This window comes from Rhinatrema bivittatum, chromosome 7 (genome assembly GCF_901001135.1).
Source record: "Rhinatrema bivittatum chromosome 7, aRhiBiv1.1, whole genome shotgun sequence".
Taxonomy (NCBI): Eukaryota; Metazoa; Chordata; class Amphibia; order Gymnophiona; family Rhinatrematidae; genus Rhinatrema; species Rhinatrema bivittatum.
This window is the reverse complement of record NC_042621.1, coordinates 295,498,112-295,522,052: the sequence shown is the minus strand read 5'-3', so window position 1 is coordinate 295,522,052 and position 23,941 is coordinate 295,498,112. Positions and strand designations below refer to the sequence as shown.

Here is a 23,941-nt window from a genome sequence, read left to right as displayed (position 1 = left end):
ATACATACGGGAGCCTTTTTTTTAAGGAAAAAAATATTTTTAAAAGTCACTGCAAAAAGGAGTGGGGGGCTTTTCTGCCTGCTCCATCCAAACCTGGGCGTTCTGTCTCTTTACTGCAGATCTTTATATTTCTTAATTTGCACGAGAAAAAAATAAATAAATAAAAGGGACTGAGCAGAGCAAAAGATTCGGAAGGCCACTGCTATTCCTTCTATTACACCCAGGAAGGGAACACCTTCATCTGCTCTAGAGACGTGGACGCTGCAGCGTGATTTCCAGCTCCGCACTCTCTGCTTTTTCTGCTGTAAAGCCATGCGGCAGATTTTAATCCAGCGCACAGCCCGGGGGTTCAGTTACCAGCATTTCAGAAGAAACCTTAGCCATTCCCAAACATTCTCCAGCTGCTGCACTAGTCTGGATTATCTGTTCGACAAGGGATGTTGTAGCCTTATGCTGAAACTGGTGTGACAGTAGAACTCCTGCTCTAAGGGGGTTATTTCTTTAGTTGTGTAAAAGGATGAAGCTATTGCCTGTATTAGAATGCATTCATGAACGGGTTATGGTAAAACTGTGCACCCAACTAAGAACCTTTTAACAAAAATGATAGCAAGCTGTGTCTTCTAAAAGACAAAATAAAAAAAAAAATATATATATTTAACTTATAAATAGTAGGTTACAGGTAAAGCACATGAGAGCTCCTGTAATAAAGGTGTGTCGGGTATCCCATACCTAGGCGGGCATTGTGGCAAAAGCTAGGGCGTAGCCTAGAGATCACTGTGAAATGTCAGGGGGGGGGGGAAAAAAAAAAAGCGATTTTGTAAAAAATATAAATTTTATTATTGATAATTTAATCCATTTCCCAAACTCTTTCCATTACAGCAAGTTTTAAAAAACATACAAAGAACATACACTTGATTGTACTGCTTACTGAATTTATTGCACAGATACCTCTTATCTACAGAGCAATCATCCGCATCAGTATATAAATATTTCTCTTTTCTGTACGAAATAGGCAAGAGAACAGAAATGACATAAAAGTGCCAAAACATCAGCAGACTCACGTGTGCACTTGGACAGAAAAAAAAATCCACCCCCCTCCCCCGATACTCTCATTTACTCCCTAAGTTAGGCAGAATTACAGTACCTGGATAAGGATGGGGAGTTGTCGCTTTTGAAGGAAACAGACTGCAGCAGATTGAGTTTGTGGTATTGTAATTCTCCCCCCATTATTTAATATACATTTGTGCAAGTAACGTCTTCCAAAGACGACTGCAATTCCTAACACTGTGCAAAAAAACCCAAACAAACCCTCCCTAACTTGTCCTAGATGCTTGTGGCACCCTCTTTCTTTTCAACCTCAAGAGTCAAATGAGCAATCTCATGTCACAGAGACGTTGTGCATTTCTCTTATCAATACTGATACAGAATTAGCCGGTTTAATATAAACACTTCTAGATTTCTCTGTGCAAAAAAGTGCACAGGTTGAGGTAGACAAGGTTTGTCGGACAGAGAAAAAAAAAAGCAGATGTGGTTTCAAATATAAGAATATAAAAAATAGTTTGATTTTTTTTTTTTTTTGTATTTGTTTAGAAAACAATCGACTGTTTGCAAAACTTAAAAAGCCACATCAAGTCCCCTATCGCATACAGTCCCGGGAACAAGTGAAGAAGCCAACTGTCTGTAAAGTTTAAGGAAAGTTCACGAAGTGCAAATTCCCAAAAAATGAAAAAGCAAGCACAAAAGTTTTTTGTGGGGTTTTTTGTTTTTTTTTTTACCTTTTTTCCTCCTGCTGCAAAACGTCTGAAAAAAGTTGAAACTTTTCCTTATTATCCGAAATCGGTTTTCCTTGTTAAGAAAGCCTCGGCCCCCGCTGCTCGTGTAGCGTTCACCTGAGGTACACCAGAGACCAAGGAATTTCTCCTGCTTGTAGTCCAAGTAAACAGTCAGGTGCCCCTTTCCCATCTATTTGGCTCCTACGGTTTGCTGCCTTCCCTCTGGCGTTCCCTTTCTGCACCCCAGCCAGTCCAGATCTGCTTCTGGTCCATCTTTTGCATGCCCACGTTGCACCGCAGCTAGCCCGATCAGTCTGTGGTCCATCTCTTGCATGCCCACGTTGCACCGCAGCTAGCCCGATCAGTCTGTGGTCCAGCTCTTGCATGCCCACGTTGCACCGCAGCTAGCCCGATCAGTCTGTGGTCCATCTCTTGCATGCCCACGTTGCACCGCAGCTAGCCCGATCAGTCTGTGGTCCACCTCTTGCATGCCCACGTTGCACCGCAGCTAGCCCGATCAGTCTGTGGTCCATCTCTTGCATGCCCACGTTGCACCGCAGCTAGCCCGATCAGTCTGTGGTCCAGTTCTTGCACGCTAACGTTGCACCCCAGCCAGCCTGTGGTCCAGCTCTTGCACCCCAGCCAGCCCGATCAGTTGTAAGGTCCATCTCTTGAACGCCCACGTTGCACCCCAGCCAGCCCGATCAGTCTGTGGTCCATCTCTTGGATGCCCACGTTGCACCCCAGCCAGCCCGATCAGTCGGTGGTCCATCTCTTGAATGCCCACGTTGCACCGCAGCTAGCCCGATCAGTCTGTGGTCCATCTCTTGCATGCCCACGTTGCACCGCAGCTAGCCCGATCAGTCTGTGGTCCAGTTCTTGCACGCTAAACGTTGCACCCCAGCCAGCCTGTGGTCCAGCTCTTGCACCCCAGCCAGCCCGATCAGTTTAAGGTCCATCTCTTGAACGCCCACGTTGCACCCCAGCCAGCCCGATCAGTCTGTGGTCCATCTCTTGGATGCCCACGTTGCAACCCCAGCCAGCCCGATCAGTCGGTGGTTCCATCTCTTGAATGCCCACGTTGCACCGCAGCTAGCCCGATCAGTCTGTGGTCCATCTCTTGCATGCCCACGTTGCACCGCAGCTAGCCCGATCAGTCTGTGGTCCAGTTCTTGCACGCTAACGTTGCACCCCAGCCAGCCTGTGGTCCAGCTCTTGCACCCCAGCCAGCCCGATCAGTTTAAGGTCCATCTCTTGAACGCCCACGTTGCACCCCAGCCAGCCCGATCAGTCTGTGGTCCATCTCTTGGATGCCCACGTTGCACCCCAGCCAGCCCGATCAGTCTGTGGTCCATCTCTTGCATGCCCACGTTGCACCCCTGCCAGCCCGGATCCGCCTCTCTCTCTCTTCGGCACACTAGACCTGGGAGTCGGAGAGCGAGGCCTTGCCGTTCCTGGGCAGGCTCCCGTCGCTGCCCTCCTGCTGGGTGCCGTTGCATTCGGTCCAGCCGCTCATCGCGCCGGTAGGCAGGCCGCCGGGCGCGTCACGGGAGAGCTGGCCGGCGCGGCGGGGGCAGCCGCCGCAGAGCAGCCGCTTGTAGGCCCTGCGGAAGTCGGGGCTGCGGCAGTAGATGAAGGGGTTGAAGGCCGAGTTGGCGTAGCCGAGCCAGTTGGAGAAGAGGAAGAGCTGGTCGGGCACCAGGTGGCGGTGGAAGACCTTGACCACGTTGAGCAGGAAGAAGGGCAGCCAGCAGAGGGTGAAGGTGCCCATGATGATGCCCAGCGTCTTCAGCGCCTTCTGCTCCTTGGCGGTGAGCAGGCGCGAGGGCCTCCGCCGGCTGCCGCCCTCCGCCGGCCCGCGGTCCGGCCCGCGGAAGCGGCCCTCGCAGCGCTCGATCTTGCGCACCTGCCGGCGCGCCTCGCGGAAGACGCGCAGGTAGACGAAGGCCATGACGAGCAGGGGCAGGTAGAAGGAGACCAGCGAGGAGGCGATGGCGTAGGCGCGGTTGGTGACGAAGTCGCAGCAGCCCGGGTCCTCGTAGCAGCCGCGGGCCGCCGGGTCCTCGTCGCGCCACCAGTGCATCATGATGGGCAGGAAGGAGACGAGCGCCGACACGGCCCAGACGGCGCAGATGGCGGCGCGCGCCCGCCGGCGCGTCAGCAGGCTTCGGTAGCGGAAGGGCGACGTCACGGCCACGTAGCGGTCCAGGGCGATGACGCAGAGGGTCTCAATGCTGGCCGTGACGCAGAGCACGTCGAGCGACGTCCACAGCTCGCAGAGCAGCGAGCCGAAGAGCCAGCGGCCGCGCGCCACCTGCGCCGCGCCCAGCGGCACCACCAGCGTGCCCATCACCAGGTCCGCGCACGCCAGCGAGATGATGAAGAGGTTGGTGAGCGTGCGCAGGCGCGGCGTGCGCGCCACGGCGGCGATCACCAGCGCGTTGCCCGCCACGATGAGCAGCACGAGCAGCGCCAGCAGCGAGCCCATGCCGGCCATCCACTGCTGCGAGGGCGGCAGGGGGCTGCCCCCGCCGCCGCCCCCCGTCGGCTCCGGCCCCGCCGTGCCACCGGCGCCGCTGGACTGGTTCTGGCAGTCGGCAGAGAGCAGCCAGCCGTCGCCCATGCTGGGTGCGGGGGGATCGGGCTCCGGCTCCCTGCCGCTCTCCTGCAGCTCAGCATGGTTCTGCCGGCTCCGGCCCCTCCGGCGCCCGGCACGACTGCCAGCCCCGCCGCGTCACCCGCCCCCGGGGGCCAACCAGCGAGAGACGGCCGCCTCCCGGCCCCGCCCCGCCCCCCCCTCCTCCCGAAGTGAGTCGCGGGGAGGGAGAGGGGAGAGCTGCGAGGAATAGAAAGAAGAGGGGAAGGAGCCGGGAGAAGAGGAGGAAAGAGAAGAGAAAAGCGGGGGAGAGCCGGGGGAAATGGGGAGAGGGAGGAGAAAAGCGGGGGAGAGCCGGGGGAAATGGGGAGAGGGAGGAGAAAAGCGGGGGAGAGCCGGGGGAAATGGGGAGAGGAAGGAGAGAAGCGGGGGAGAGCCGGGGAGGAGGAAAGAGAAGAGAAAAACAGGGGAGAGCCGGGGGAGAGGAAGGAGAGAAGCGGGGGAGAGCCGGAGAGGAGGAAAGAGAAGAGAAAAACAGGGGAGAGGGAGGAGAAAAGCGGGGGAGTGCCGGTGAGAAGAGGAGGAAAGAAGAGAAAAACAGGGGAGAGCCGGTGAGAGAAGGGGAATGGGGGGGGGGGAGAAGGAAAAGTGGGGAAGAGGTGGAAGGGGAAAAAAGTGGAGAGCCGGTGAGAGAGCTGCGGGGACCCGTGGAATGGAGACGAGAAGCAGTGGGGAAAGAACCGGAGAATGGGGAGGAGAGCAGCAAGGCAAGGGAGAGATGGAGAGAGAGCTGCAGGGATGGCGAGGGAGAACTTTAGTGAAAGGATGGGGATAACTATAGGGAAAGGGCAGATTCAAGAGCTGCAGGGACGTGGGAGGAATGGGGGAGAGCTGCAGACAGAAGGGGAATGGAAGATTGCAAGAGAGAGCAAACTGGGGAGGAAGAAGCTGCAGGAAAAAGAGAAATAGAATATGGAGGAGAGAGACCTGCAGGGAAAGTAGGAGTTTGTGAATGAAAAGAGAGAGGGAAATGGAGGGGGGTGCAGAGGAAAAGATCTGTTGGGAGAGTTGCAGGAGGGAGGGGGAGAACAGAGCTGTGAGGAAGAGATCAGTGGAGAGAGTTGCAGTGATAGTAGGGAAAGGGAGCATGGTGAAAGAAACCATGAGTAGGGGGAAGAGAGGTGCAGAGAGGAGAGAGCTAAAAGGGGAGGGGCAGAGAGCTGATGTGTGTGTATAGGGGGGGTGTTCAGGGGAAAGACAGTGAATGGGAGGTGAGAGCTGTAGAGAGAGAGGGTGAGGGAGCTGGTGGAGGAGCTAATTTGGAGGAGAAGGTAGCTGCCCTGATAGGGGGAGAGAGACAGAACCCTGGGGTAAGAGTTGGGGAGGGGGGAGAGTATTGTGAGAAGATAGTGAGGAAATTTTTTTTTTTTTCTGGGTTTTGTAACTTCGGAGAGCCTGATAGTGGAGAAACTTTGTGTGGCTGTTGTTGAAGTGACTCCAGAATTTGAATATTCATTTTTTTGCATGGCGATTAGTAAGGGGAAGTATTCTAATTCTGTGGACAGGGAGTGTCTTTGCAGAACTGGAGATGCAGGGTTTCCGTTTTATTTTGAGGGATCTTTGCAGTTTTTATTTTTATTTCTCCTGGGAATGTATTAATGTTTATTATAATAATAAAAAAGATATTTATGTGGAAAAATAACAAGTCTTTTTTTTTTCCACTGATTTCTCTCATTTTTGATTGTGTTGTAATAAACACTGAACATAAGAACATGCCACACTGAGTCAGACCAAAGGTCCATCAAGCCCAGTATCCTGTTTCCAACAGTGGCCAATCCAGCTCACAAGTACCTGGCAGGAACCCAAGGGGTAGATAGAGTCCAAGCTGTTTATCCCAAGAATAAGCAGTGGATTTCTGCAACTGTACCTTAATGGTTTATGGACTTTTCCTCCAGAAACTTATGCAGACCTTTTTTAAAAGCAGCTATGCTTGGCTAAAATGTTCTCTGGCAGAAGTACTCAATGCTGGAGAAACTGTGGACAGATTGGCGACTATTTTCATATGTGGTGGTCTTGCCCTGCTCTCCGGCCCTTGTGGCGTCAGCTAGAGAGCTGGCTCAGTGAGGTGCTGCTCACCCCAGTAACATTATCTCCTCAAATTGCGCTTTTGAATTTTCCTGTGGATATTTTGCCTAAATCTCAATGTTCCTTTGTGAAGGCAGCTCTAATGGCCCTACGGACGGGGGGGGGGGGGGGGGGGTCCTAGCTCGTGATTGGCGGAGTGCCCATGTGCCCCCGTTTGATAGTGTTTTGAGGCCCCTTCACTGGGTGTACTATATGGAGAAATTAACTGCAATTAAGTACGATCGCTTAGCTTGCACCTTGGAAATGGTATCGGCAGTGGCAGTTGTCACATTGTCAGGTTCCTCTTTGAACATACCTTTTCACTGGCGTTCAGTGGTTGGGACTGTCCCTTTTGGTTTTTCTGCTACTATAGCCTTGGGTGCGGCCTTGTATTTGGACCTAGGGATAATGGGGTTTTTACTGTTGCCCATGTTCTCTGATTTCGTTTCATATTTTCTTTATTTCTGCACAACGTTTTTCTTTTGCTACTTGCTTCTCTTCCTTGTGGGGGGAGGGGGGTTGGGAGTGGTTTTGTTAATGTTAAAAAGACGGGGTTGTTTTGATGTGATGGATGTACTGCCTGTATTATGGCTGTTCTCTTTCTTTGTATAATTTTTTTTTTTTTTTTTACTATGTACTGGCTGTGCCTCTTTCTTACTGATGGCTACCCTGTGAATAAACAGTTTATTACAAAAAAAAAAAAAAGCAGCTATGCTAATAACTTTCACCACATCCTCTGGCAACAAATTCCAGAGCTTAATTATGCGTTGAGTAAAAAAATATTTTCTCCTGTTTGTTTTAAATGTATTACTTAGCAAATTGTACTTTTTCCAAGCGTAAACAGATTTGCATTTACCCGTTCCACTCTGCCCATTATTTTATAGACCTCTATCATATCTCCCCTGAGCTGTCTCTTCTCAAGCTGAAGAGTCCTAATCTCTTTAGCCTTTCCTGATAGGGGAATCGTTCCATATTTTATCATTTTGATTTCCCTTCTTTGTATCTTTTCTAATTCTGTTATATCTTTTTTGAGATGTGGTGATCAGAACTGCACACAGTACTCAAGATGAGGTTGAACCATGGAGCGATACAGAGGCATTATGATATTCTCTGTTTTATTCTCCATTCTTTTCCTAATAATCCCAAGCATTCTGGTTGCTTTCTTGGCTGCTGCTGCTGCACACTGAGCAGAATTTCCACATATTTTCAATAGTCCTTTTCCTGAGTGGTGACTTCTAATGTGTAACCTTGCATTTTGTAGCTATAATTTGGGTTTCTTTTCCCCAAATGTATCACCTTGCACTTATCTACATTAGATTTCATTTGCCATCTGCATTCCCAGTTTTGCAATATCCTCTTGTAATTTCTCACAATCCTCTTGTGGTTTAATTTTGAATAATTTTGTGTCATCTGCAAATTTGATCACCTCATTGTTCCCATTTCCAGGTTGTTTATAAATATGTTAAAAAGCTGAGGTCCCAGAACAGAACCCTGGGGCACTCCACTATTCACCTTTTTCCATTGGGATAATTTACCTTTTAGCCCTACTCTTGTCTCTTATCGTTTAACCAGTCCACAATAGGACACTGCCCCCTATCCCATGACTCTTTATTTTCCTCTGAAGTCTCTCATGAGGGAGGTTGTCATACACTTTCTGGAAATCCAGACACACTGTCATCACCCGGCTCACCTTTAGCCACTTCTTTATTTACACCTTCAAAAAAAAAAAAAAAGTAGCAGACTGGTGAGGCAAGACCTGCCTTGGCTAAATCCATGTTGGTTTTCCCCCTTTTTCCTAGTAATTGTCCCACTGATAAATTACCAGGAAAAATAAAAATTGAAAAGGAAGGTCCCTGCCTTATCTGCATAGTGTGAGATTAATGAAAGTGTTCCCAGCCTCACTCTCGTATGAGAAAACTGGTTGAATGATGCCGTCAGATCATTTTTACTGTAGTTTCCTGGCCAGTTACAGCTCCCCACTGAAACTATTATTTAAATAATTCAATAGCATCATTCAACCAATCCTCTTAGATGGGAGTGAGGTCAGGGGGTCCATCATAAAACGCCAGATCTCCAGCAGAAACCCTGCACCTCCAATTCTGCAAACACACTTTTCTGAATATGGGTAACCTATATGGAGCAGCAGTTGCAACCCTGCAGACTAGATAGATATTTGGACTTTACATGCCTTTACTTACTGTTACTGTCTATACTTCCCCCCTTAATACTAGCCTTGCCATAAAGAATACAGTTGTGTTCATAAATTGACATATCCCTGCAGAATTTGTAAGACGTGTTGCATTTAAAGAAAACATGAGTGATCAGACAAAACACATCTGTTATTGTTAGTGTTTCAGTTTAAACTATTATGCATCACAGAATAGCACAATCATTAAAACAAACCATAGCAATACGGGAAATAATAAAATGGTCCTGTTAAAAAGTTTGCATACCCTTGAATGTTTGGGCTGATAATATACACTCAAGTTGAAACACACAGGTTGAGATGGCAGTGAAGTGTAGGTATCCACACCTCTGCCTTGTTTGATAATAATTAGTGTCAATGGGTTTCTTAGCTCCTGAGAAACCTTTGTGCATGTCATCCAGGGCTGCACTGACTTTGGTAGTTACTGAAGCAGTGGGAGAGCAAAAGAACTGTCAAAGGATGTGCGAGCAAAAATAGTTCAACTTTATAAATCAAGAAAGGAATATAAAAAGATATCCAAAGATTTGAAAATGCCAAGCAGTATTGTTCAAACTCTGATCAAGAAGTGGAAAATTATGGGTTCGGTTAATACCAAACCACGGTCAGGTAGACCAAGAAAGATTTCAGACAGGAAAATTTGGCTGCAAAGAAAAACCCACAAGCAACTTCTACTGAAATACAGCCTTCTCTGAAAGAAGCATGGGTGTTTCAGCATGCACGGTAAGGAGCTGCATGGTGGCATTGCCCGAAAAAACAATAGTTAAATCACACAATATGTAGTCGCAATAATACTGACGAGAGCTTGAAAATAATATAGAAATACGTCAATATAAATATTTTACACTTTAGCAAAAATAGACCTTTTTATAAATCAATTTTAACCAAATAAATTTTTTTTATTAAGGACCATCATACCGCCCCGTGGATACTGGAGTTACTATTTGAAAAGACTGCAAGTTCAAATAGTAACGCCAGAATCCGCAGGGTGGTATGACGGTCCTTAATAACAAAAAATTATTTGGTTAAAATTGTTGATTTATAAAAAGGTCTATTTTCGCTAAAGTGAAAAGTATTCATATCGACGTATTTGTATATTTATTGCCCAAAAAAAGCCATTGCTGCATCGGCGCCACAAAACATCCCGCTTGCCACACGCCAAACAGCAGCAAGAAAAGCCTCAAAACCTCTGGAACAAAATAATGTGGAGTGATGAGACCAAAACTGAACTTTATGGTCACAACCATGAACACTATGAAGAGAAGCACAGCATCCCTACCCTGGAGCATGGAGGTGGATCTCTGCTGGTTTTAGGGGGGGTGAGCTACAGCGGCACAGGGAAGTTAGGCAGGATGAATGCAGCATCTTAGCAGAAAATATTGAAGGAGAATTTGCATTCTTCAGCCAGGATGTTGTGCCTGGGGGCGCACGTGTTTTGTCTGATCGCTCATGTTTTCTTAAAATGCTAACCATTTTAGAAATTCTGCCAGGGGTATGTAAACCTAAGAGCACAGCTCTATACACATTCTGGTGTCACTTAGTATTTATTTACCTGCATTGTGAGCCCGCTGGGGGCAGAGAAATGCCTATAGTACCTGAATGTAATCCTCTTTGAAGTGTCTGAAAGGTGGAATTTAAAAGAATTAAATACAATAATTTTGATTTGATTTATATTCTGCCCTTCAACAGTAACACAAACTCCCTCCATTACCAGGCAGTCTGTGAAGCCGGCTGAGTCGCAGGAGAGCTGGCCGGTGCGGCGGGGGCACATATGTAACAGACTTACCATACAGAAACAGCGCTAACTCTCAGGACTCGTAGCCCAACTATGAAACAGCAACACTGCCAATGTGCCCTACAACACCAATACGCCTCCTTTTGGGGAAAACAGAAAAAGCTGGACTGCTATAGATCCCTACCCTGAACCAACACATTTAACAGAGTAGCTCGCCTTAGTCACACACCCAGACCCTCACCTAACTACAGAATAAGTGACTGTAGACCGGAAATGGAAAAATGCAGTCAGTCAAAAGCAGAACTGGAAATCCTGAGAAGGCAGAGTCTGTACCTAACTCAACAGCAAAGGAATAGAAAGATGGCATTTCCTCCGGTCCTGTGAAAAACACAAAGATAGAGGAAGTACACACGTTTCCCAAAGCTGGCAGAGCAAATCACAGCCATTGCACAAAAGAATGAGCAGGTAAAACGCTTTTATAAGGCTGGGAGCCACAGCAGTGAGAGCTGCGACATGTGCCGTATCTTGTGGCCGGGCCGGAAACGCAATCTGACCGGGGACAATAGGGCCCAGCACCAGAATCCTGAACGGGTCCTTCTTCCGGGCCTCTCTCTAGCCTGTAACTTTATTTTGCTGTTGTCCTCACGCATTATTTATTTATTTTTTTAGTTTAACTCTTCCATGTTCTGCTTTGACAGCCCCATGCCAAGAAAGTTGGGTGAATCTGACAGGGAGAGAATAGGGGTGGGGAGGGATTTGGGAGAGAGGTCCCGTGCTGAGGAGGACGGTGCAGGGGCTCCTGGCAGACTGGGAACGGGTGAGAGCCCGAGAGCACCCGGCTGAGCCTTGAGCTTTGCTAGCAGCCCTAAAGAGCCTGGGGAGGAGCACTGGGCCCGGAAGACCTCTGCTGGCGCCCGGTCCTGAAACTCCCCGCACTCGCCACCGGGCTGCCCTCCTATCTCTGGGAGCCAGTAACCCTCTCTCTGATGCACCAAGCTGCCAGAAGAAAGTTAACGCTGGTGCGCTGGGATTTCCCCCATCACAAGCCCAGTGCTCCCTAAACCGTGCCGGCCCAGAATGAGCTAAGAATGCCCTTTCCTGAATATTAAAATAAACTGAAGGCTGGATTGTATCACCGGTGTTTGTTTCCATAGCTGTGAAATGAGCCTGCCCAGGTGTCTGTGTTGCACGGAGCCGATGACGGGACTGGAACTCTCCAAACGCTTGTTGCCGAGCTATTGGAAAATGCTGGCAGGAGATCGGTCGGACGAGAGCAGAGCTTCATGTGCTGGGAGGCGGCATGCACATCTCTGGCCAGTTTCAAGGTACTTTCTATTTTTATCTGCTTACTTGACACCAAATGCATCAAGCGAGCAGTGTCAGCGAGACTGGTCCTTACAGAAGTAAAACAGAGAAGCTCCCAACAACAGCAGGGTCAAGGGAGGGGAGGGTGGAGTCCTCAGAAGTCGGAGAGGGTAGCATCTGAAAATGATCAAGCGGTAGGGTTTGCCGAGAGACAGTGGGGGGGGGGAGTCAGTTCCACCTCTCACTGGCCCATGCTGGAGAAATTCCAGCCAAGCCAGAGGGAATCTCGCTCCTGACCAGAGAGCGAGAGCCTGGAAAAGTACACGGGACAGGACTGCCCCCCCCCCCCACACATATTATTAAAGGTTTATAAACGGCTTTCTTAGAGATCAAGAAGTGTACACTGGCGAGCAGAGCAGGGAGGAGAGATCTCTTTACAATGACAACAACTATTTTTTGTTACCCTTTGGGTAACCTGCTCAGAACAGCATTTGCAGCCCTGAAAACCTTGCCGAGCAGACTGGATGTGGAGCATTTCCCTCTTGGTCTACTGTCCTTTCCTACGTTGGCATATTATAACCTGATCACCCCTTGTGTGCAGGGTGCCCAGCCCCGTCCCAGGGAAAGTAGGAAAAAAAAAACCCAACAACCACAAGAGCTGAGATAAATGGATGAAAGAAAACATCTTTCACTTTGAGTCTTTGCGGTGGGATAGTTTATAAACCCTGTTCGTCAGTCCTCTAAGAGATTGCTGTGGTGCGAGATCCTGTCTTCATTTTTCTTACCTACCTAGAGGGACGTTTCTGAGAACAGGGTGAGTGTGCTGCTTTGGGAGGGAGGGGTTAGGTCTTATGTGGGCTTTGAATCCGTGATGATCAGTCTGCATGAGCCATCTCGGAAGGGTCAAAGGAAGAGCATGGCTAAACGCTGCTGTGGAAGAGGCCATCAAAGCCAAAAAGGCTTATTTAAAAAAAGAAAAAAAAAAGAAAAAAGGTAACCAGGACCTAATGGGGAAATAGGAAGGCACATAAGCACCTCCAAATTAGACCTTAACTATTAATAAAGCACTCCAAGAGAGAATTCGAGGAGAGGCTTTTCGAAGAGGCAAAAGCTAATACTAAACCTTTTTCTAGTGTTTAATGTATAAATAGTAAGACCCTCCTCTTACTATTACATAGTTATAATGTGAACCGATGTGATATACCCCAATGAATGTCAGTATATAAAAACAATTAAATAAATAAATACATTAAAAACTGGAAACGTGAGGGAGTCTAGCCATTAGATGGGAGGGGGTAAAAGAAATGCTCGGGGAGGAGACAGCCACATCAGGAAAACCAAACACTTGAACCGTTCTTTGTAGTTGATGTTTCAGAAGAACTGAATCAGATCAGTGTGAATCTGGAAGGTGTGCTACGGTAAACAGACAAACCAAATCGTAGCAAATCACTGGGACCTGATGGTATTTTGCCCCAGGATTCTAAAGAAATTCAAGTATGAAATTTCAGACCTGCTACGGATAATGTGTGACCTATCATTCAAACCTTACACCGGAGGACTGGAGGTTAGCAAACGTAACACCAAGTTTCATAAAAACAGCTCCAGGGCTGCCCCAAATAACTATACATCAGTGCCGGATAAAAGGTCTCGGCACAAGATACTTGAGACTGCTCGCATCAGCGGCTTTTTTTTCCCCCCGAGAAGAACTTCAATAGATAATTTCTATGTGCACGGTTTCCTGTTCGACCTCTGCCCAGTGTTTGACGGAGATACATTAATCATCTCGTCCAACGCAGCGTACACGCAGGACCAAGGGCAGAGAGTTGCGCTGGCCTGTTGCCGGCAGCATTTCACAAGGATATGCCCCAGGAATTTTTTTTTTGTTGTTGAGAGGTCTCTTGTCGGCAGGAAAGCTCTTCGTGTTCCCAGCCCTTGACAGGTACGACGCTGAGCTTGCCAGCTTTGTTACCGATGGCACGGTTGCTTCCCGCAGAAAGCGGACACTGTGCTGGCAGGGCTGAGAGGACTGGAGCTGGGCTGATGTAAAGAGGACGGTAATTGTTCTCGGTGCATGATCTCTACACCATAATCTCTGCTGGGTTCCTGCAGCTCAGCTTGCTCCGCGCAACGGGGACGTAATTGCACGGTTAAGTGGGGAGAAGACGGCCCCTGTCAATTGGTTCGCGGAGACACAAAAGTCGACTGCGATTATGTGGCACAGTTTTACCCCTACCAGTAGGGCCACGGTAGCACTGCCAACATGACCGTGAACAAAATGAGAGAGAAGCGAGCTTGGCTCTCTGGGGAGTGGGATTGGGCCTGACGACGCTGCTGCTTTGGGCTCAGGCTCGATGAGGTGGGGAGGGGAATTGCTTGGGCTACGACCGTGATCGTGGCGCTCTACATCCACCTGCCTGCACCTCTCAGGCCTGACCCATCAGCAGCAGGAGGAGCTTTGCAAGCCGTCCATGCCTGCTCGGATGAGTTTGCCATTGCTGGCTGGGCCACTCCCAGCTCTGCTGGATGTGGAGGCGCAGGCCTGCCCTCCTACATGGCCGAGAGAAAAGCTTGTAAGCTGAAAAATCACAAACCCTGACATGCCCCCTCCTCATTTCATTATCAAGCTTGCAGGTGCCTCCTGCGCCTCTGGGCTTCCAGCACAATCAAACCAACCTCTGATTTTCTTTCTTGGGTTGTGATTCCATGAGCTTTCATTTAGGTTTATACCCCTCTTCCAACTCTGCCCAGCCATCACGGTGACAGACTTCCCCCAAAGGTCCCCAAACCACAGCTCCCTGCAGAACCTGCCTAATGTGCACCCGAAGTCTGGCCAGTAGGTGTCGCTGCTGAGCGATTCCTCTCTCTCTCCTTCCAGGGCCCTGTGATCGCTGCCAACTGCAGCATCCCTACCCCCAGCTGGACCAGGGAGCTGAATCCTACCCTGAGAATCAAACCCAGGGTGTCTGCATGACAGGGAGCAGCACTTGTCACATCAAAATGATAAAGGGAAAGGAACAGCTCCCCTATGAGGAAAGTTTAAAGAGGTTACGACTTTTCAGCTTGGAGAAGAGACGGCTGAGGGGGGATAAGACAGAGGTGTTTAAAATCATGAGAGGTCTAGAACGGGTAGATGTGAATCGGTTATTTACTCTTTCAGATAATAGAAAGACTAGGGGGCACTCCATGAAGTTAGTATGGGGCACATTTAAAACTAATCGGAGAAAGTTCTTTTTCACTCAACGCACAATTAAACTCTGGAATTTGTTGCCAGAGGATGTGGTTAGTGCAGTTAGTGTAGCTGGGTTTAAAAAAGGATTGGATAAGTTCTTGGAGGAGAAGTCCATTACCTGATATTAATTAAGTTGACTTAGAGAATAGCCACTGCTATTACTAGCAACGGAAAGATGGAATAGTCTTAGTGTTTGGGTACTTGCCAGGTTCTTATGGTCTGGATTGGCCACTGTTGGAAACAGGATGCTGGGCTTGATGGACCCTTGGTCTGACCCAGTATCGCATGTTCTTATGTTCTTACCTGCTCGTATCCAGTGATCTCCACAGGGGCACCAACTTTCTGAAAAAGAAAATCCCACCATGTTCTCCCCCCCCCCCCCCCACTTACCCCACCCTGTGCCCCCTCAAACATGTGATGCATGGCTCCAAAGCCCCCTCCAAACACAAATAGTGAAACTGTAAAAGTGATAGCAAGAGCCAGAGGTAGGGTGGGACGCATAGGGAAAAGGCATAAACGAGCAGGAAAAAGGAAGTGACAATGCCATTGTACAGGTCGCTGGTGAGACATCCAGCTCCCAGGTATTTATTTCCCTGTTTTATTGTAACTGTCACTCTCCTGACAATGCTCTTGTTCCAGTTGTTTGAGTTCTCTCTTACCTTGCACACTTTGTTAAATGTAAACCGGTTTGATGTGATTCATGTCATGAAAGCCGGTATAGTAAAAATAATAAATAAATAAGTAAATAAAAATAAATAAATAAATATTGTGTTCAACATCAATCTAGCACACCTGTCACACTAAGAACATAAGTTGTCTTACTGGGTCAGACCGAGGGTCCATCAAACCCAGCATCCTGTTTCCAACAGTGGTCAGTACAGGTCACAAGTATGTGGCAAACACCCAAACATTAGATCGATCCCGTGCTACTAATGCCGGTAATAAGTAGAGGCTAGTCCCTAAGTTCAGCTTGATTAATAGTTTATGGATTTCTCCCCCAGGAACTTATCCAAATCTTTTTTAAACCCAGCTACACTCACTGCCCTAACCACATCCTCCGGCAATGGGGCCGATGCAAAAAAAAGTTGTGCTGAAAGCGGGTGCTGTATGTTCAGCGTCCGCTTTCCTAACGCACCCCCAGGCACCTCTCCTGGGAGGCGCGATGCAATGTTTAAATTAGGGCTCGCGCTGTCAATTGCGTGCCCCTAGCGCCTCCTTGACAGCGTGCGCTGGAGAGAGGTCTGCTGTCGGTGGCTGTCCGCCGGTTAAGAAAACGGACGCTGAATTTATCAGCGTCTCGTTGTCCTAACCAGCGCACATGCAGGGGTTAGGAAAATGGACGCTGATAAATTCAGCATACATTCTCCCAACCTGACTACTGGCACCAGAAGGAGTTAATAAATCAATATTAAAGTGTCGGGCACTTAATATTAATTTATTCACTCCTTCACTTATTGCCCATTGGTCCCTTCACTGTCACATGTCAGTGAAAGGACCAATCAGCTTTCAGAAGGCTGTCCTGAAAGGGGATTGGTCCTTTCACTGACAGATGTAAGTGAAAAGGACCAATGGGCAATAAGTGAAGGAGTGAATAAATTAATATTAAGTGCCCGACACTTCTAATATTGATTTACACATTCCTTCTGGTGTCGGTAGTCAGGTTGGGAGAATGGACGCTACATTTATCAGCGTCCATTTTCCTAACCCCTCATATCCCAGGGGTTCAGGAAAGGGATGCTTGTCAACTGAGCGTCTGCTTCCTGCATCGCACTGCCAGCGCTTTTTTAAAACTTTTTTTTTTTAATTATTTTTTAAAGAGTTGTTCCTCCTACTTAGTATCCCAACGATAGGAGGCAGTACAGAAAAGCAGTTTTTTCTGCTTTTCTGTGCTAGTTTTAGTAGTGCTCAGCAATTAACACCTGCTCTAGGCAGCTGTTAATTTCTGATCACTAAAATGTGCGTCCTAGTCGCACATTTTTTTTTTGCATTGGGCGTGAGTAGCTAATAGCCTCATTTACATGCATTTGCATGTGATGAGCACTATTAGTTTCACTCCGTGTTGGACATGCGTTGTAGAGGCGCTAATCCTCTTATTGCATAAGGGGATTAGTTAGCGCCTATACAACCCATGGCCTACTGCGCGTTATACAGTGCGCTCGGCTGAGCGCACTGTATTGCATCAGGCCCAATGAGTTCCAGAGTTTAATTCTGCATTGCGTGAAAAATAATTTTCTCTGATTTGTTTTAAATGTGCTACTTGCTAACTTCATGGAGTGCCCCCTAGTCCTTCTATTATCCAAAAGAGTAAATAACTTTCACATTTACCCTTTCAAGTTTTTTAATGATTTTGTAGTCCTCTATCATATTACCCCCCCCCCCCCCCCCCCGTCGTCTTTTCTCCAAACTGAACAGCCCTAACCCCTTTAGCGTTTCCTCATAGGGGAGCTGTTCTGTGCCCTTTATCATTTTGGTTGCCCTTCTCTGTACCTTCTCCAGTGCAGCTATCTTTTTAGAGATGTGGTGACCAGAATTGCAGACAGTATTCAAGGTGCGGTCTCATCATGTGGTCTCATCATGTAGCGATAGAGAGATATTATGACAACTTCCATTCCTAACATTCTGTTTGCTTTTTGACTGCTGCAGCACACAGAGCCATGGCAGTCAAAAAAAAGCACTAACTTCCTCAGCAATAACTTTACACATGAAAAGACAGCAATGCAAATATTACAATGGGCCTGCAGCACCAATACATCTTCTATGGGGAAAACACAATAAACTGTGCTGCAAGCGATGCGTATACAGAAAGTACACACCAGCAGAATCCCTCGCTTGGTCCCCCACCCGCAGAGCACTAAAGACAGAAGAGGGGAATCACACATTTCAAATGTTCAGATAAAAACTGATATGGGAATGCCAGGAAGCCAGACTGCAAGCAGTGCAATGCTGGAGAAATACAACTAGAAATGCATTCTCTTCTGTACTGATCCAAGTATAAAGATGAAGAGACGTATGTTCCCAAAGCGTAACTTATTCCAGTCTCTAAAGGGAAAATCAAATGCTTGGTTCCTACTATTGCTGTCTGATCATTTAATTTTTCTGTTTGTTGGTCCTGCTTTTCCTTGTTGATTTTCCTCTAACTCCTTTTTCAGAGTCTCCAGTCCATTTTCTGTTTCTTCTCTCCCTGTCTTGTTCACTTTCTCTCCTACATCTGTCACTTTTGATCTCATTTTTCTCCATTTCTCTCTTCTGCCTCATTTCTTCCCTTCCTCTCCCTTCCTCTCCCTCTTTCTCCTACGGCATCTCCCTCTCTCTTCTCTGCCCAGCATCTCTCCCCTCAGCATCTCCTCCCTCTCTTTTCCCTCCTTCCCTCCTTCCATCCTTTCCCAGCATCTCTCATCTTTCTCTTCCCCTCTCTCCTCCTCCCCTCACGTTCCCTGTCCAGCATCCCTTCCTGGCCTGGGCCGTCATTCATCCCTAGCTGATCCACAGCTCCTCTGTGAGGAGGACTGGCCTGGACTGGACTGGTCTTCAGGTCTGCTGCTGTCTAGTGTCCTTGCCCCCCTCTCCCCTGTCCGGCAAACCTTTAACTCACAAATATAAACTGCCCCGAACCCACTCACTCCATTTCAATAATCTTTTGATAACTTGGCTCAGACAGGGTACACTGCAACACAAGTGTGGGACCTTATATCGGTCATTGTCTAAAGCAAGAATAACGTCATCCATTTCATCGAATTGATGTTCCAACACACACTGAACCCAATGGGTGCAACAGAATCAAAATGAAGCTTCAGTTAGCCTTGTCCACATCATCCTGGATTTTTGTGGTTTAATTCTCAGTGTTGCTGGTCCTAACTATTAAACAGACGCTTTTTTCAAAGTACATTCCACTCTTTGTTTCTTGCTTTTGCATAAATCAGCATGAAAAGCAGATTGCATGAAAACACAGGCTTAAAAAACAAAACACAGTTTCAGGCATTGCGTTTTCATTCGGCAAATTAGATTATTTTGATCTGTTAGCAGGCTTTGTGGATAGTACATTTAATTGATTTCACCCACTCATACTTTTGGAACAACAGTGCTTTAGGACTTATCTGTTCCGACTAAGATAATTCCTAAAGGAACCAAATTTTTAAGCTCAAAAAATAGGAAATGCTGCCAAAATGCACAGATTAAGTGCGAGACGTTTGTCTGCCCGATGGCTCGGTGGCAGTGCTGTTTGCGGCCGTAAGGAAGACCTTGGTTCTGTTCCTGAGCTTGGCTTCTGCTTCTCTGGCCATCAGGACCTGGGAATGCCCCTCCCACCCAACACGAGGGAGTCTCAGCCGTTGCCCAACAGTGGTAACTAGTGGCCAGACTCAGTGCACGCCTGCTGGGGCCAAGTATTATCACTGCAATGGCTGACCTAGATGAAAGCCCCCCGACAGTTGTGGAAGAAAGCTCATGGCAAGGCTGGCTCCAACTGAGCTAGAAGACGAAAGAATCTGCAGGGAAAGAGAGAGCTCAGGCACGGTGATCCCTACTAGGAGTGTGTCTCCTCTTTCTCCCCCTCCCTGGGTGTACTCACGCTCTCCTGTTTGTCAGAGAGTTCTAGGGAGCTTCCACTTGGGCTGAATGAAGGCCGTCCTCTTCCATGGTCCTTGGGCTTTGTGCAGCGCTCCTCACCCTTACTGCTCAAAGGAGCAGGCAACTGAACTTAGGCCTGGGCCCAGTGCTCTTGCCTGGGAGGCCAGAGGTTGCAGAGAACGGAGAGAAACCCCCTCCGTCACAGGCCACCTCTTCTACAGTGGCTGTCTGGTGAGAAAAGTCATTGAGGCGAAATGCAGGGCTGCAGGAGAAGACATTCCCAGACCATGTGAAGGCATCGTCTATTGAGTCATCCAAAGACCCGATGCAGGTAAGAAAAATGACGGTATGTCCACAAGTTGAGACGATCAGCAAATTGCAGAGCAGCCTGAGGAAAGCAAGCTGAAGCAAGCAACGTTTATTGCCAGAGGCCTTCATGAAGGGCCTTGTTCTCACCAAGTAGAGGTGGTAATCGCAAACAGTCATAATCACCTTCCTAATCCCATCCCGAGGAGGAAGGTTCTCTCATTCTTTGTCTGTAAAATAATTCTCTACTGAACATGACCCTGCTGTGTCTGGTTTATACCACGTGTGCAGTGCAATTTGGGGAATAAAGTATTTACTCTATGAGGGAAGCCAGGGTCGTTTCTCTTGGAAAGGAGGGGACAACGAGCTGACACCTTTACTGCCTACAAATAGTGGTGTAAGAGGTTCCCCTTATAGTGAGGCACATGCCGCCACAGAGACAGACTGTGGTGATGTCAGAGGAGGTGGAGTATTGTTCAGGCACTCCTGAAGGTTGAGGAAGTTTGATAAAAGACCAAGCACATAAGTCTCTGGACTCTTTCTCCCTGCTGGTGGGATCTGGGGCTCGAGGTCAGAGCCTCTGAATATCCTGAGAGTGAGTTAAGGGCTTGGAGCCACTGTGGAAGCTGGTGTAGATTCCTGGGGAAAGGTGCATCTCCCCCACGCTCATTCCAGCGGAGGTTGCTCGCCAGCTGCATCCATGTTCGGGAGCAGAACCAGCTCCAGGAAACGCGTCTCTGCAACTAAGGTTCTGTACCCAAAGAGGTGGTAGCAGCAACTTCTAACAGTGGGAGCTGGCGGAATAATTCTCAGTGGAGCTAACCTGTGTGTCCCGAGGAGAAGGAACCACGTGTTGGATTCAGGCCCCTTAAAGGGGAGTTCGGATTCCTGGAGGGTGTTCCAGGGTTGGAGTCGGAAGAAGCCCCTGCTTGTATGAGGCTGCTTGGATTGCTTCTATGGATGAAACACACGGGGACTTTGTGTTTTGCCAGCTGAGCGCCCTTCCTCCCTTTCCTCAGTAGACTTTATTTTTAGAACGGCCCAGATTGGAGTGGAAGTGTCTTTGTTCCTGGGTCCCCAGAGAATGTCCCAAGGACCTTGAAGCACCTCTTCTCTCAGAAGAACCTCGGGAACCCCAAGGGTTGGGCGGTGGCCCTGCAACTCCCCACTGCGCCCCTTTAGTCCGTCCAGAGTTTGTTACACTGGAAATCTCAAACACACAATGCGTTTGCATCAGGCAAGAAGCTGGAGACGGGGAACTGCGGTGCGGCTCTGAAGAAGGACTGTTTGGATTTTCAACTCAACATGTTAAAGAATCCTCTGCCTTGCATTGTCGTGGATGCACCATCATCAGATGTGTTAAAGGGCAAGTGAGACAACCGAAAGAGCAGGAAGGTTTCAATGGCCCTGGATCCACAACGCATCACTGGGCAGGATCGCTTGCACTAGACAGCTAGGGGAAGGCTGACACGGATGGACAAATGTCTTTGGGCAGTTTAATGCCAGTCAAATCCACCTGAAAGCTGCAAGTGCCAGAGATGCCCGCTGCTTTGAGATGGCGAGGGAGAGGGATGGGGTGGAAAAGGCCCCCGGCTTTCAATTCCCTGCATGCGAGGCTTCCTGACTAGCAAGCAGTGAGGGACGCGAGCACGGCGGGCGAGAGCCTGCAGGCCTTATTCTCATGATCCATGCAGTTACTACTGTATTTTGCTTTCCCCACAGCCAACATCGCAGGAGAGCTCCTGAACCTTTTCTTCAGGTACACTGGTCCAGCAGGTATCTGAATGGGCAGTGGGGGCCTCTTCCATTCCTGCCAGACCGCATGGTCTCCGCAGCGGCACACAGCCAGGACAGAGCACCTCCTCGTCCCCTGTGCTTCTCTAGCCCCCGCCTGGCAGAGCAGGGGACCTCGCATTCAGATTCTCTGCTTGGTTAAAAACGCACGCGGGCTGCTAGACTCACAGAGACATCAGGGGGTTTTAAAGTCTGTGTAAATCATTTTCAAAAATACAGCTGCAGTAATAGCATCTATCAATCAAAGTCACAGGGTTTTTTTTTTTAATGTATTTAAAGACCCCCCTCCTCCCTTTCCCTGAGCTCCCAGGAAGCTGCTGTGCTAGCAAGATGGCCGCAGATCAGCTGCCACCCACTGGACTTGATTGGTCCACCTAGGCTGCTGCCATGTCACTGGCTGCATCGCACACTGACTGAACCAATCAAATCTCCAGGGGCAGGTGACACGATTTATGATGTGCACAGGAGGAGCTCATGGGAGATGCACGAGGAGTTTAACTTAGTGAAATGTTTAACAGACCCAAGGTGAGAATTACTGCTGGGAAATCTTGCAGGGTGCGCGGAGGATGTAACTTTCTTTTAAAGGGGCATTTCGTCCCACTAGAATCAAAAAAGTTGACTAGCTTAAAATGCAACCTTGAGGTTTATCATGCTGGAATTAGGAGTGCCACCTCACCCAGGTCAGCTTGAAGAGGCTGAGCCAGTCCTGGCTTTGCCCCTCTTTGCATGCATGGAGTCTTAGATCTGATTCCCCCAAGAAAAGTAGGAATTACATTTCCATGCATGCATTGGGGCAAAAAACCAGGATTGGATTGGCCTGTCTGGGTTGACCAGGGTGAGGTGACAACCCAAACTGAAATAAATTGTTTTACACCCGTGCAAGGAATAATTGTCTCCAAATATTGTTTAATCCCCTACTCTGGGGCACATAGTATAAGAGTCTGTCATGCTACCTGTGGGTTCAAAATTTACAAACATGGTCCAGGAGATGCTGCAATTGACCTGTTCCAGAGGCAAGGGCTGTATTTTCTCATGCCAGACTAGGGAAAAACACCTATTTCCCCTTCCCCCCCCCCCCCCCCACTCTGTGATTGTCAGACTGCACCCCACGTCCTGAGATTACGTAATGCAGCCTCACTCAAAGGGTACCTTCCAAAAAAAACCCAGAACCTTATTTCTCTGGGGCTATCAGCGGTCCAAAGAACAATAATGAGAACCACATTGATGATCAAGCTCGTGGAAGCACACAGCAGAGATAAGCTGCAGCCCCTGTCTTCCCTCCACAAACCATCTTGTACATTTCCTCTCTCTCTCTCTCTCGTAACTCTCCTATCAGATCAGAATCAGAATCTTACACATCCGAATTGGCTTAGTCCCTCTGCAGACTGGTTCTTATCGGTACTCACGTCCTTCCTCAGCATCCTCCCTTAACAGCAGGGCAGAGCACAAGGCTACTTGTGGTGCATCAGTCCCCCCTAGGCTGCCTCCAAGCATAGCCCAGGAGCCTGGAGTCCTTACTCTGGATCCTAGGAGGGCATGACCTTGCTGGGCTGGGTGCACCAGCAGACCCACCACTTAATTACTGCCCTACTGCCAGACGCAACAGCCTCTTCCGGTTCCCATGTCGAAGAAGAAAGGGAACGACCCCCGCTCCTCACTCTGAGAGCCACCTTCCCCCGAGCCACTCTTCCCCTAGAGACTCTCCCTCACACCTTTATTTAAGAGGTCAAAAACACTTTGCCCCTTCGCTGATGTGAGAGGGAAAATCTCCATTTAACCAAAGACAGAGGTTAAATGACAAAAATTCAGGATTAGGTAAAGAACTACTTTCTAGTGGCTTAGGACCAGATTTAGGGCCAGACTTAGAAGATATTTTGTAACACCCCAGACTCCGGCCGAGTGTCCCGGGGAACCCCACGCTTCTAAAGTAGCTTCCTGACAGGCCTGGGGTGGTTGCAGCTTACCTAGGTCCACCGCCCGACGAGCTTTGCTACACCACGTTCTGCTCCACTTGGGGTTCTCACCTCACCGCACATCAACGTTGCCAAAGGACAGAGCTTTCAAGATGGCTCCAGGCCATCAGCAGCAGTCCTGGTTTTACTGCCTTTCCATGCAGGAATGTGCAGTTGTGATTTTCTCATCGATTTCCCTAAGCAATTCAGAACTACAAATCCACGCATGCAATGGAGAAAGCCCAAACTAGGTCAACCTGTCAATGTTGACCTGGCCAGGTGTTAAACCTAGTTAGCTTGTGCAGGGGCCCAGAGGGAGAATGAGTGATGTCACCTGGAAAAAAATCCCCCAAATCATA

General features: G+C 48.5%; 1 protein-coding gene and 1 long non-coding RNA gene across 2 annotated transcripts in view; one reads left to right on the top strand and one right to left on the bottom strand.

Moving 5' to 3' along the window:
* Positions 1–2,657: 2,657 nt before the first annotated feature.
* ADRB1 (adrenoceptor beta 1) lies at positions 2,658–4,506 on the bottom strand. The gene has a single exon (XM_029610453.1). It carries the CDS (start codon positions 4,393–4,395, stop codon positions 3,190–3,192), a length of 1,206 nt encoding a protein of 401 aa, XP_029466313.1. The 5' UTR covers positions 4,396–4,506; the 3' UTR covers positions 2,658–3,189.
* Positions 4,507–4,936: 430 nt separating this feature from the next.
* Positions 4,937–23,941, top strand: part of LOC115095999 — a 56,547-nt gene continuing 37,542 nt past the window's right edge. The window contains exons 1-3 of the long non-coding RNA XR_003857934.1: positions 4,937–4,979; positions 10,410–10,895; positions 11,585–11,755. This is a non-coding gene — a long non-coding RNA (uncharacterized LOC115095999). The remainder of the gene's footprint in view (positions 4,980–10,409; positions 10,896–11,584; positions 11,756–23,941) is intronic.

Bases quoted from the DNA above. Each gene is read 5' to 3' on its own strand.
- ADRB1 (XM_029610453.1), bottom strand. From the start codon at position 4,395: ATGGGCGACGGCTGGCTGCTCTCTGCCGACTGCCAGAACCAGTCCAGC.